Source organism: Rhinoderma darwinii, chromosome 2 (genome assembly GCF_050947455.1).
Source record: "Rhinoderma darwinii isolate aRhiDar2 chromosome 2, aRhiDar2.hap1, whole genome shotgun sequence".
NCBI classification, from domain to species: domain Eukaryota; kingdom Metazoa; phylum Chordata; class Amphibia; order Anura; family Rhinodermatidae; genus Rhinoderma; species Rhinoderma darwinii.
Window position 1 is genome coordinate 427,649,204 of NC_134688.1, and position 13,709 is coordinate 427,662,912.

The 13,709-nt window shown below is 40.9% G+C and overlaps 1 protein-coding gene across 7 annotated transcripts in view; it reads left to right on the forward strand.

The window, feature by feature from the left end:
- The window catches only part of ABR (ABR activator of RhoGEF and GTPase), a 400,130-nt gene that overhangs the window by 265,194 nt on the left and 121,227 nt on the right, over positions 1 to 13,709 (forward strand). For all 7 annotated transcript variants that reach the window (XM_075854349.1, XM_075854352.1, XM_075854350.1 and 4 more), the window contains one exon: positions 3,067 to 3,174. In XM_075854349.1, the coding sequence (XP_075710464.1) occupies positions 3,067 to 3,174 (108 nt within the window). The remainder of the gene's footprint in view (positions 1 to 3,066; positions 3,175 to 13,709) is intronic.

A 13,709-nucleotide genomic window follows, 5' to 3' on the forward strand; every position in this document is an offset into this window, starting at 1 on the left:
TGCACACAATTCTGCGACTGTCCACTCATCTGAATGAGGCTTGCAGAAATTCATGCTGCTGAAACAAAGATTTTTTTTCTAACTCTTATAAAACCTTTTAGGGCTTCGTTCACATCTGCATTGGGACTCCGGTCATGGGTTCCGTTGGAGCTTTCCGTCAGGGGAACCCATGACCGGAATACAAACGGAAACCAAAGATTTCCATTTGCATCACAATTTATTTCAATGGTGACGGATCTGGTTCAAATGGTTTCCGTTTGTCACCGTTGTTTAAGGGTACCGTCGTTTTGACTAAATGAATAGCGCAGTCGACTACGGCATTGCTTCCGTCAAAACCACGGAACCCTTAAACACTGGTGACAAACGGAAACCATTTGAACCGGATCCGTCACCATTGAAATCAATGGCGATACAAACGGCAACCTATGGTTTCCGCTTGTTTCTGTTCATGGGTTCCCCTGACGGAAAGGTCAGACGGAACCCATGAACGGAGTCCCGATGCTGATGTGAACGAAGCCTAAGATTCATTGAGTGTTGGGACGATATAATCCTAGAAATAATATTTTTATATATGTATATAATTAATTTTTTCTTTCTGCTGTAAAACTAAATTTTATTACTTAAGGAAAACACTCATCTCATGGTTCACTTGTAAGTCACGCATGCCTTCTAGATTTTAGGCAATTATGAAGATTTGCGGGAGCAGCTTGCTATGCTGCTTTTTTTTTTTTATAATTTTGTTTCGTAGGGATATGTTTTTACAAGACGTTAACAGGTCTAACAAACCTTGAGGAGCATCAGTCACACGGAGAGGCTGTTACTTGGCAACTGTGACGTTACTTAAATTAATGAGTCTTAAGGATGCTGCATATTTATAATTTCCCAAGAGGTGATAAAGAGCAAACACAATATGCGGCTCGCTGTGAGATTACCGTAGTGATTATCTGGAATCATTACATTACTGGTGCACAAGGTGTTCGCTCAATGTCCGTACACAGTGCTACATGATCGGCCAACCACCTCCCAGTTTTATTAATAAAAAGTGATGGGATTATATAAACGTATATATGTATCTATGGTTTTATTTACCGAATGCTGTAGAATTAGATGGCATTAATGATGAGGATGCAAAAGACACGTGGGGCCCATACCCTTAAATCTGCAACCCATTTGCAAAACTGTAAGGCTATGTTCACACTGCATCTCCTGATATACTGTATATGCTGGAGATGTGCCACTGCATGCCACAGTTGCATATATCTAATTTGTAAATACTGCTTTACAATACAGCAAATACTTTTTTTTTAACAAAAGGTATTCCAAAGCACAAAGCATACCACTCAGACATATTCCAAAAGACACCCTCATTTCTCAGTGTATGCAGCCAACGTGCACTTTTATGTCAGGTATTCATGGCAACCTGAGAAATCCTGCTGTGTTTGTGGAATTCTCCGTTTTCAAGGGCTATTTCATTAATACCATTATTATCTTTTACGTTCTATTTGATATGCTTTCCCTGTGTTGCTGGAATGTATGTAATTGTAAGCACTTAAATGGTCACTGTCGTTTCAATAAACTTATTCTCATATGATGGCCAATGTAACCACTATCAAAACTGCAATTTACTTTATTTACCAAAAATTATTTTTATACCCGAAAAATTGCTGTAAAGTGCCGGCCACTAGGTGTCTCCCTTCTGTGTATCTTACTATCTACTGCCTGTTGTCGAGACTAATCAGTCTCTAGTAGCAGAGATGCCGAGACGTATTACAGGAAGTGGTGGCGGGTGCACTGTAGTGCAGTGATTATGATGGGACAGCAGCTCCCTTTTCTTCCCTTTTGTCACCAAGCAATGCCTGTTAAAGCATGAGCCTGCCCCCTCAGCACGCTATTTTTCCTGTTTCTCACCACATTTGATATGTTTACCTTTACCTATTGTACTGCGACCATAACCGAGAGGAGTTTCCGAACGGCTGGTTTCCCATTGGCCAATGCATGATGGGAAGCCATAGTAAGGAAGTGCAGCACTATATAGTGCTAGCAGCCATCACATACACTTTACATGCAGGGCCGGCCTTAGGTTGGATGGTGCCCTGTGCGGGACTCCTATATAGACACGCACATACTGGAACATATATACTGTACATACATGAAGACATATTTACACATACAGGCATATATATATATACACACACATAGGTAAATATACAGACACATACAAATATATATATATATATATATATATATATATATATATATATATATATATTATACATACCCATGTGTACCCATACACAGTACAGATAATGTAGTAGTGTTACCTGCAGTCCTATGTAACATCACATATAACACACGGTGATAACTACACACATAACGCACACATACTGGAATATAGACACACAGAGACATATAAATACACATAGGCACTTACCATCTCTCCTTGCTGCACAGGCTCACAGGTTTCTTGCAGGGGCGGGCTGTGGGCGGAGCTTCCCTCTCACCTTTTGCTGCTTCTGTTTCCTCAGTGTGTGTAACGAGGAGCAGAGCATATAGAGATCAAACAGCCTGCCCAGTGGTGGCCCCCTACATCCGGCGAGGCTGCAGCACCCCGTGCACTCGCACAGGTCGCATTAAGGTCGGCCCTAAGTACATGCCCCTCTAAATGAGTGAATGGAAAGCACCACCGCCAGACGATCAGGCCACTGCTCGGGGATACAAAACAGCCATGATGAAAAAAAACTGAATTAGTATCTGTACCGTATTAGTAGGCGAGCAGAATATGCATTTATTTCACATTTGTCCGAAATGACAGGTACCCGTTAATCATTGTAACACACTTTTCTTATAAAACTGGATTGTGCATTTATTGCACTAGTTTATGGATTTCTTAGTATATTGAAATGTTTTTGGCCTTGTGTGAGCCCTCTCATGTTGTCATAGAAACCCAGGCTGACTTTAGTTCGGAAGCTAAATTGATTGCTTCCTTCTTGCGTACATTCATTTGGGGGAATATACCATCCTGTATAATTTTATCTTTTGCTCTTTTTTTTTTGTGTGTTTATTCAGGTCAGTCAGCTGGGAGTGTACAAGGCCTTTGTGGATAACTACAAATGTGCCCTGGAAACAGCGGAGAAGTGCAGCCAGTGTAATAACCAGTTCACTAAAATCTCAGAGGTAAGGATGTGCATGGTCATCTGGTCATATTTTATTTCCTTCTGGCACCTGTTAGACTGTCGTGTTCAAGAGCCCTAAGGCTCTGAGTCCCGTCTGTGAAAAGATAGGACATGTTCTATCTTTCCGCAGATCGGAGAGTCGGGTCCGTTTTCAGTGACCCGATTCACCCACTGAAGTGAATGGGTCCGTGAAAACGATCACTCTGATGCCATGAAAAAAACGGCCCGAGTGTCACTCGGTCGTGTGCAAGGGGCTTTAAAGGGTTATTCCCAACTCAAACATTTATGACATATCTACAGGATATGCCATAAATGTCTAATAGATGCAGGTCCCCGCTATATCGAGAATATGAGTTAAAGGAACAGCCGGGCAAACATGCTGCTCAGCTGTTTCCATAACCCCCATACAACCAAATGGAGAGTTGCATCTATGCGCGGCCCCCTTTCTACTAGTGCCGTCTGGAATCGGTAGCTTGCGGCGCTGCACCATGCGAAACGGGGTTCGCCAGAGATGGGACCCACATTTATCAGACATTTATGACACATCCTCTGGATATGCCGTAAATGTCTGTGGAATACCCCTTTAAATCTCCTCTCTTAAGGCTCCACTCTTGATTACATTTCTGAAAAAATTGCAACTAAACTGCCAAGGGTGAACATCAAATCCCCAGTTTATACTTTAAAGTGGTTTGCAGCCTACAATTAAACCCATACTCACTCCTTAATCCCCCCGCCATACCAGCGCCAGTGGTCTCCTACAGTCTTTGTTTACATCGCTGCAGCTGGGATGTCAATATGTACAGCACGTGACCACTGTGACCAGTGATTGGCTGCAGCGGTCATGTGTCAGTACAGCAAGTCATCCCGGGGGCAGCAGGACATTTTAACCCCTTAATGACCGCCGATTAGCCTTTTCACGGCGGTCATTAATGGGCTTTATTCTACAGCGCCGCCATTCCACGGCGCTGCATTAGAATAAAGTAAACAAAGCAGGGAGCTGTCAAATCTCCCTGCTCTCAGCTGCCAGAGGTGGCTGGGGGCGTCCCTGCTTTGCCGGGTGAGATCGATATTCGTATCAATCTCACCCGTTTAACCCCTCAGATGCGGTGCTGAATAGCGTGCACCGCATCTGAGTGGTTTTGGAGAGAGGGAGGGAGCTCCCTCTCATCCCACCGACACCTGGCGATAAGATCGCCGAGTGTCTGTGTCTCCCATGGCAGCCAGGGGCCTAATAAAGGCCCCCAGGTCTGCCTGTAGTGAATGCCTTCTAGGCTATGCCCTAGGCATGACCTAGCGGATGCCTGTCCGTTTTAAACGGACAGGCAGTAATACACTGCAATACAAAAGTATTGCAGTGTATTATAATAGTGATCGGAGGATCGCATAGTGAAGTCCCCTATTGGGACTAGTAAAAAAAGTAAAAAAAAGTTGAATAAAGTTAATAAAAAAAAGTGAAAAAATAAATAAAATGAAAAACCCACTTTTTCCCCTTACAAACTGCTTTACTATTAAAAAAAACCCACAATAAAGCAAAAAAGTTGCACATATTTGGTATCGCCGCGTCCGTAACGACCCAGACTATAAATCGATTACATTATTTAACCCCCACTGTGAACGCCGTAAAAAATAAAATAAAAAACTATGGAAAAATTGCTGTTTTCTGTGAATCCTGAAAATGTGATAAAATGTGATCAAAAAGTCGCATCTACTGTCAAATGGTACCAATAAAAACTACAAGTCGTCCCGCAAAAAAACAAGACCTTATACAGCTATGTCGACGCAAAAATAAAAAAGTTATAGCTCTTCGAATGTGACAATGGAAAAACGTAGAAAATGGCTTTGCCATTAGGGCCCAGAATGTAAGCAGTTAAAAGGCACATATGAGTTTATTTGTTTACTCACTAAGCGGCTGCCCCGTGTCAAGGTCGATCAAAAGGTCTGTGGGTATATTCATACGTTATCCTAGTGGTTTTCAACCCAGGTTTACCAAAGTGAACCAGTGTTAATCCTAGAATTGCCTCTATGGAAAACCGCAATCCATTACACTGTTGTCAGAAGCCGTGTTTACATGCATTTATTTTACGCCATAGTGACAGCGCTTGCTGTGGTGTTTACAAACTGCAGTATGGCCTGAAAACGACTTGGTTCTTATCCACAATGTATAAACCTGATTCTTTAAAATGTCATTCAATGCAATCGAATTACCACAGCAGCCATTTGGCAACCAAGATGTCTAATATGAACATAGCCTAATGGCTGCAGGGAGTCCAGTCCTCACCGTGGCCCTGCATATTCATTATTGGCGCTCTTCTGAGGTACTTCAGTCACGGTTTGCACTTTGGTAGTTTTCTATGGAGCATTGGTCTTCTGTTCCCTGAGAAATTTCCTCAGAACAATCCTAGCCGTTAATATTACTTATTCACAACTGTATACAGATCAGACTCACCAGTGACAGAGCTGAAAGTATTTAAATCAAGTATAAAGGTTGGTTATTTTAGATCTTATTTAGCTCTTACGGGGTTATCGCTATTGAAAAACACCTTATCACCGAGCGTGTGCTTACCGGTTAGGGTGCGGTGTATGATTTTAGTAGCCGTAATAGTTTGATTGCCCTCTTTTATGATGACAGATCCAGATGCCTATACTTCACTTTATTGGACTCGTATGTAAATCAAGAGTCTTGGGTTGTGGAATAAATCCGTAATCTAATTTCATCTATGTTTGAACACATTGTCCGCTGTCAGCAATTGCACTTCAGCTGCTCCTTATGTTTAATGAGAAATTATGGTAAATGGATACAGTTTTTATTTATGGCTCACGCAGTCTGACAATGATATACAGCTTTGCTGGCAGTGTTACGTTGTAATCTGCAGGTGGGTTCAGATTAAATATTAAATAAAATGAAGACCATTTCTGTGTACGGTATTTAACACTTGGGCTTCTTTTACATAAAGCTCTGTTTTAGCTCTCATCCGTCAGAGGAAGAGGTGAACGAGAGTCCAAACGGAAAGCATCGCTTCCATTAGAATTACCAATAATTTCAATGGTAATTCTATTGTTTCAGATGCATTCTGTTTGTCTCCGTTCGCTAGGTTTCTGTTTTTTTTTGTTTTTCCATGGAAGCAGAAGTTCTGCAGACTGCACTTTTGCTTCCGTCAAAAAAACGGAAACCTAGAATTACCATTGAAATTATTGGTAATTCTAATGGAAGCGATGCTTTCCGTTTGGACTCTCGTTCATCTCTTTCTCCAATGGGAGAGAGCTAAACGCAGCTTAACGGTAGTGTGAACTTAGCCTTATAGGAGTAAAACCACTTATCAATGAGCAGGTCCTCTAGTTTATTGTAGTGGGTTTCACTACGGCAACCCTCTACCGTTACGGTAGTTGTTTTTGCCGAGGGAACAATTTGGCAAGTGATCGCTATAGGAAAAGTAAAGTATTACTCTGTAGCTCAGGATGACGGCTGGAATGAGATACACCCATAGACTCTTACTAGCTCTGGCTAACATCCCCCTTTTGTGTCCATAAGTTGTAATAGAGCATATCAAAAGGCGTTTTCAAAATAAGGCCACCTCCTTAAAGCGAACCTGTCAGGGGATTCCTGCTGCCCTATCTGAAGGTACCATATTAGGGACAGAAGCTGTTATATATATGTATAGATATATAGTTTTTTTTAATGATTTAATGCAGATTTCTGAGAAAAAGCAGAGAATAACCTGACCGAGCTCATAGGAAAGATAAAGTGCCAGTCCTGCTTACCCCGCCCACACACTGTGGTTGATCGCTTTCCCTGTATCAGTGTGTTTACAGAGGAGCCTGTCAATCCGCTTGTGTGGGCGGGGGTAAGATGGACTCTCACTGTCTTTCTGAGGAGTCCTGTCCATATTGTCTCTGCTTTTGAATGAGAAATGCACCAACTCTCATAAACCTATATATATTAGAGTGCAGCATCTATCATAAAGCAATTGCCTGACACCAGTGCATTAAAGCGAAGCTAAAATGATATCCGGCGCATGATCCAAGATAAAATCAAAAACTCTATTTTATCACTTAATGATAGGAATGACGCTTGTCATGGCTATGACTAAGAATAATCTGTTTGGAACATGTAAGCCTTCTTCCTAGGAATTTTTATTTGTTAATCTGAGGAAATAAAGAGTTTTTGATTTGATCTTGCATCGTGTGCCGGATATCATCTTACCATTGTGCGTTTCCTTACCTGCTACCGACGCAGAGTGTTCATCCGAGTACCGATAGGATTAAATCGTGGTGCCCAAGAAAAAGTGTCTGGTGAGCGAACCGTTCTATTTTTTGCATATTACAAGAAGTTCGTTTTAATGCCTTTACATAGTTCGTACGGTTGAAAAAAGACACATGTCCATCAAGTTCAACCAAGGGATGGGAAAGGGGAAGTAAAAAATTTCTACACATAGGATCTAATATTTTTTTGTTCTAGGAAATTATCTAAGCCTTTTGACATCTACTGTCCCTGCTGTGACGGCTCCTGCGGTGACTATTCCATAGATTCACGGTTCACAATAAAGAAGGCTTGTCGCCTCTGCAGGTTGAACCTTTCTTTCTCCAGACGGAGGGAGTGCCCCCTTGTTTTTTGAGGGGGTTTTACGTGGAACAGGATTTCACCATATTTTTGTATGTGCCGTTCATATATTTATATAAGTTAATTATGTCCCCCCTTAGTCGTCTTTTTTCAAGGCTAAATCGGTTTAGTTCTATTAATCTTTCCTCATAACTTAGATTCTCCATGCCCCTTATTAGCTTCGTTGCTCTTCTTTGTATTTTTTCTAACTCCAGGGCATCCTTTCTATGAACTGGAGCCCAGAACTGAACTTTATATTCTAGATGAGGCCTCACTAATGCTTTGTAAAGTGGTAATATTACATTCCTGTCCCTTGAGTCCATGCCTCTTTTAATACACGACAATATCTTGCTGGCCTTTGAAGCAGCTGATTGACATTGCATGCTGTTATTTAGTTTATGATTTACAAGTACACCCAGATCCTTCCCAACAAGTGACTCCCCCAGTGTAGCTCCCCCTAGGACATATGATGCCTGCAGGTTGTTCATACCTAGATGCATAACTTTACATTTATCTACATTAAACTTAATTTGCCAAGTGGACGCCCAAACACTCAGTTTGTTTAAATCCGCTTGCAATTCACGAACATCTTCTATAGACTGAACATTACTACATAGCTTGGTGTCATCTGCAAAAATATAAATAGTGCTATTAATCCAATCCTCTATATCATTCATAAGTTGAATAATAGTGGTCCCAGCACTGAACCCTGGGGTACACCACTTATAACCGGGGACCATTCAGAGTAGGAATCATTTACCACAACTCTCTGGATACTGTCCTTGAGCCAATTCTCAATCCAATTACAAACGATACTTTCTAAACCTATAGTCCTTAATTTACCCATTATACGTCTATAAGGGACCGTGTCAAATGCCTTTGCAAAGTCCAAAAACCCTATATCCACAGCGGCTCCTCTGTCTAGGCTTCTGCTCACCTATTCATAAAAACAAATCAAGTTGGTTTGACAACTTCTGTCCTTCGTAAAACCGTGCTGACTGTCACGTATAATACTATTTTTTTGTCACATAATTCTGTATATAGTCCATCAATAGTCCCTCAAACATTTTCCCACAATGAATGTTAAGCTTACTGATCTATAATTACCCGGGGAAGTCCTGCAGCCCTTTTTGAAAATAGGCACCACATTTGCCCTGCGCCAGTCCCTTGGCACTATACCAGTCACTAGAGAATCTCTAAATATTATGAAGAGGGGGACAGAAATAACTGAACTAAGCTCTTTAAGAACTCTAGGGTGTAACCCATCTGATCCCGGGGCCTTAAGTACATTTATTTAGTTTAATTTAGCTTGGACCATATCTACATTAATCCAATTCAGAATATCAACTGATCTACTAACAGCATTGGCACTGGCACCGGCTACATCAGCTGCTCTTTCTCCTGCTGTATATACAGAGCTGAACCCATTTAGTAACTCTGCCTTCTCTTGATCCCCTGTGACCAACTCCCCATGACCACTATCAATGGGTCCTACATGTTCAGACCTTGGCTTTTTTGCATTTATATACTTGAAGAATGTTTTGCGATTTTGTTTTACTATCCTTGGCCACCTGCCTTTCATTTTGTATTTTTATTTTATTACCTTTTTACAAATTTTATTAAGCTCTTTATATTTTACAAAGGCTACAGCTGTACCCTGATTTGTATTTTTCAAATGCCCTTTTTTTTGTCATGTATTTCCCTTTTTACAGAAGGTGTAAGCCATGTGGGGTTTAATTTTAGTCATTTATACTTGTTACCTATAGGAATAGATTTTGCACTATAATTACCCAAAGTAGATTTGAAAATCTCCCATTTATCATTTGTACCATTATTTGACATTAGTTCTTCCCAGTCTATATCCTGAATTGCAGCCCTCATCCTGGGGAAATTGGCCTTCTTAAAATTAAGTGTTTTTGTCATCCCAGCCTGTGTTTGTTTTTTACAGCATAGGTAAAATTTAACTATATTGTGATCACTGTTACCGAGGTTTTCACGAACATTGATATTCCCAACAAGCTCTGCATTATTAGAAATGACCAGATCCAACAGCGCTTTTCTAGTCGGGTCTTCCACAAACTGGCACATAAAATTTTCCTGCAACAGGTTGAGGAAATGTCTCCCCTTTTCAGTTGAAGCCGAACCATGACGCCAATTAATATCCCGGTAATTAAAATCTCCCATTATCACTACAGTACCCGCCTGTGCAGCCCGCTCCATCTGTTTATATAGCTGAACTTCCATCTCCTCCGTTATATTGAGGGGGTCTATAGATTACACCAAAAGTAATTTTTTCAATGTTTTACCTCCCTTTGTAATTCCACCCACATTGTTTCAACCTCCTCACAGTCTTCACCCTCTAATGTCTCATTCACACTCACCTTCATATCGCTTCTCACATACAGACATACACCACCACCTTTCCTATTCGCCCTGTCTTTCCGAAACAGTGTAAAACCCTCTAGATTTACAGCCCAGTCATGTGAAGTCTAGCCATGTTTCAGCAACACCAACTATATCTATATTTTCTTCCAGTTACAAGGCCTCCAGCTCCCCCATTTTGCTTGCTAGACTTCTGGCATTTGTGAACATACACTTTAACTTGCCTTTAAATGTTTAACTTTCATTGTCAGAAATGTGATTATTTGACATTATTTGGGCATTTTTATATTCGTTGCGTTTTGTAACGAAAGGATCTCCTTTTTCTTGTTGCCTAGTCCTCTCCCCACAGATTTTCTCCCCCCACCAATATAGTCTGACCCCTCTCTAACCTAACTACCCTTTTATTTTCTACATTGACTTCCCTCCTCAGCCCTAGTTTAAATACTCCGCCACCCCAGCTAGAATTCTCTCCCCCAGCACAGCGGACCGCCTTCCATTTAGGTGCAAATCATCTGCAGAATACAGTTTGTACCCCAATGAAAAGTCAGCCCAGTGCTCTAGGAACCCAAAGCCTTCTCCTCTACACCAAGACTTAAAGAGGCTCTGTCACCACATTATAAGTGCCCGATATTGTACATGATGTGACCGGTGCTGTAATGTAGATTACAGCAGTTTTTTTTATTTAGAAAAACGATCATTTTTGACGGAGTTATGACCTATATTAGCTTTATGCTAATGAGTTTTTAATGAACAACGGGGCGTGTTTTACTTTTTGGCCAAGTGGGCGTTGTGGAGAGAAGTGTATGACGCTGACCAATCGGTGACCAATCAGCGTGATACACTTCTCCCCATTCATTTACACAGCAGCATCGTGTTCTTACTAGAACATGATGTGCAGCCACATACACACACATTAATGTTAATCAAGTGTCCTGACAGTGAATATACATTACCTCCAACCAGGATGGGATGTGTATTCAGAATCCTGACACTTCTCTGCACTTCTCTGTGATTTACAGCATAGCAGGCGTAGTCTCGCGAGTTTGCGCTGTAAGCTGTCATTTACAGCGAGATCTCGCTGTGCTGTGCTGTGCTGTGCTGTGCTGTAGTCTCACACAGACGCTACAGAAGCGTCAGGTTCTGAATTCACATCACGTCCTGGCTGGAGGTAATGTATATTCATTGTCCGGACTTCAGTAACGTTATAGTGTGTTTATGTGGCTGCACATAGCGATATAGCTATGTGCTGTGTAAATGAATGGGGAGAAGTGTATGATGCTGATTGGTCAGCGTCATACATTCCTCTGTACAACGCCCACTTGGCCAAAAAGTAAAACACGCCCAGTTGTCCATTAAGAAACTCATTAGCATAAAGCTAATATAGGTCATAACTCTGTCAAAAATGTTCGTTTTTCTAAATAAAAAACACTGCTGGAATTTACATATTAGCGACGATCACATCATGTACAAGATAAGTCACTTATAATGTGGTGACAAAGCCTCTTTAAGCTATGCATTTAACTCCCTGAGCTCACGATGTCTTTCCTGTGATGCGCGTGGCACAGGCAGTACTTTGGAGGTCCTTCCCTTCAGCTTGTAGCCTGGTTCTTTAAAATTATTCTTAAGGCTCCTCCACCTACCATTTATTCTGTCGTTGGTACCCACATGGACCACAACAGCTGGATCACCACCAGCCCCTCCCAGCAATTTGTCCACCCGTTCCACCACATGCCGAACCCTGGCACCAGGGAGACTGCAAACCACTTTCTTTCCACAATATCAATATTCTATTGAAGCACTACGGAGTCCTCCATTTACATTTGTAGTGGTTAAAGGCCATAAAACACAAAAAAAAAAAAAAGGACTAAACATAGAAAATGTATTGTCAACTTACCTGCTACTTCACTTCTGAATTATTCGGCCCCTGTTCCTGCGTTTTGGTGCTCCGTTTTCCGCTCTCAGAGATGGCTGCCGCAGTAAGACCGCTATGGAGAGCTACATTGGAAGTCTGAGATGCCACCCACCCGAACCACTGCCCTCCAATGCTGCTGGACATAGGGGATTACATCATCAGTGCTAGTCTATCGGAGTGAGTGGGGGCAGGTCTCAGACTACCCAAGAAGCTCTCCATAGCAAAGGCTGAGACTGTGGCGGGACACTTTAGGAGTGGAAAACAGTGGACCGGAACGGGAGCAGTTGGTAAGTTGAATATACGTTTCTGATGTATAGTCCATTTTTTTTTTTTGGACAACAGGGTCTCTTTAAGCTACTTCTAACACTCATCTTTATTTACATTCATTTCCATTTAGTTGCTATTAGTTAAATCGAGAAATACGAAGTAATATTTTTATTCAGCTGTAAAATAACATTTTAATGTAAAAAAAAATTTTATGCAATTATGTTTTTATCTCGTACAGACCAATTACTCTGAGCATAAATTCTCAATATAAGATGGTAAAATGGTAAATGATCATTTGTATTACTATCAGCAGCAGTCCTTTCTTCATGTACAGCCAATCCCAATCCTCTCATACTTCCCAGTTCCTAAGTTAAAGATTTATATAAAAGTGTGGTTTTTCATCCGGCATGAACCAATTAAACAGAATATTGAGGATACATCCCTCACTATCCCCAAGATACAGACAACTGAGAGCAGTTACAGGAAGATACAGGCAACCGAGAATTGCTATTATTATGTCGAAGTACTGGCAGAATGGAAAAAGCCACATTGGCTGCCAACTATACTATTTGTCCTATAGAGGAAAGATCGACTACACAGGTTATGAAATACTGTAACATTTTATCATTTGTATGTTGGCGTTTCAGCGTGGCAGTGTAGTATATTATAAATTGTTCCTATAATACTATACTACTTTCTGTATGGAGATACTTCAGCCTTTCATTAAAATGCTTGCACCTTGTACTATTTTCTAATTATATATAAAGTAATGATATGTGGATAAAACTATCTATACTTTACAATTCATACCCAAAATCCTCCTTTCATGGAAGCAGAAAGGTGTAACTAAGTGTAGCAATTACAGGCCATTATACGTAGCAATAAGGATAAGTGAAGGTTACTGTCCGCTTTGCTCCGGTATCACAGAACACCCAGGAGTGCTCTACGAATACTTCTTCCATGGGTTAGGTTACAGAAAGCAGTGTGCTTTTCAGCTCTCAGCCCCCCTACGTTAATGTCTTTGACATTTTTTGCATAGTGTCAGCATATTCTGATAACCGGCAGCCATATTAAATAAAGACAATAAAGCAAAAACAAAATAATGCCTTAACCATTGAATAATACTGTATTATAGTTCAGTTTCCCTTCAATTTCACCACTTGGCACAAGGCCTCTTAAAGGGAACCTTTTACATGTGTATTCATAAAATGGCCTATTAGGGTTTCAGGATGCATCGAAATTGCTATACTATTTCGATACTGTGTCCCCACAAATGCTCCAATTCCATGAATTCATGTATTTATTTATTTTTTAAATCAGACCACTTTTTATTTAATTACAACTCTACACCAGATAATACAGCTGACACATACAATAA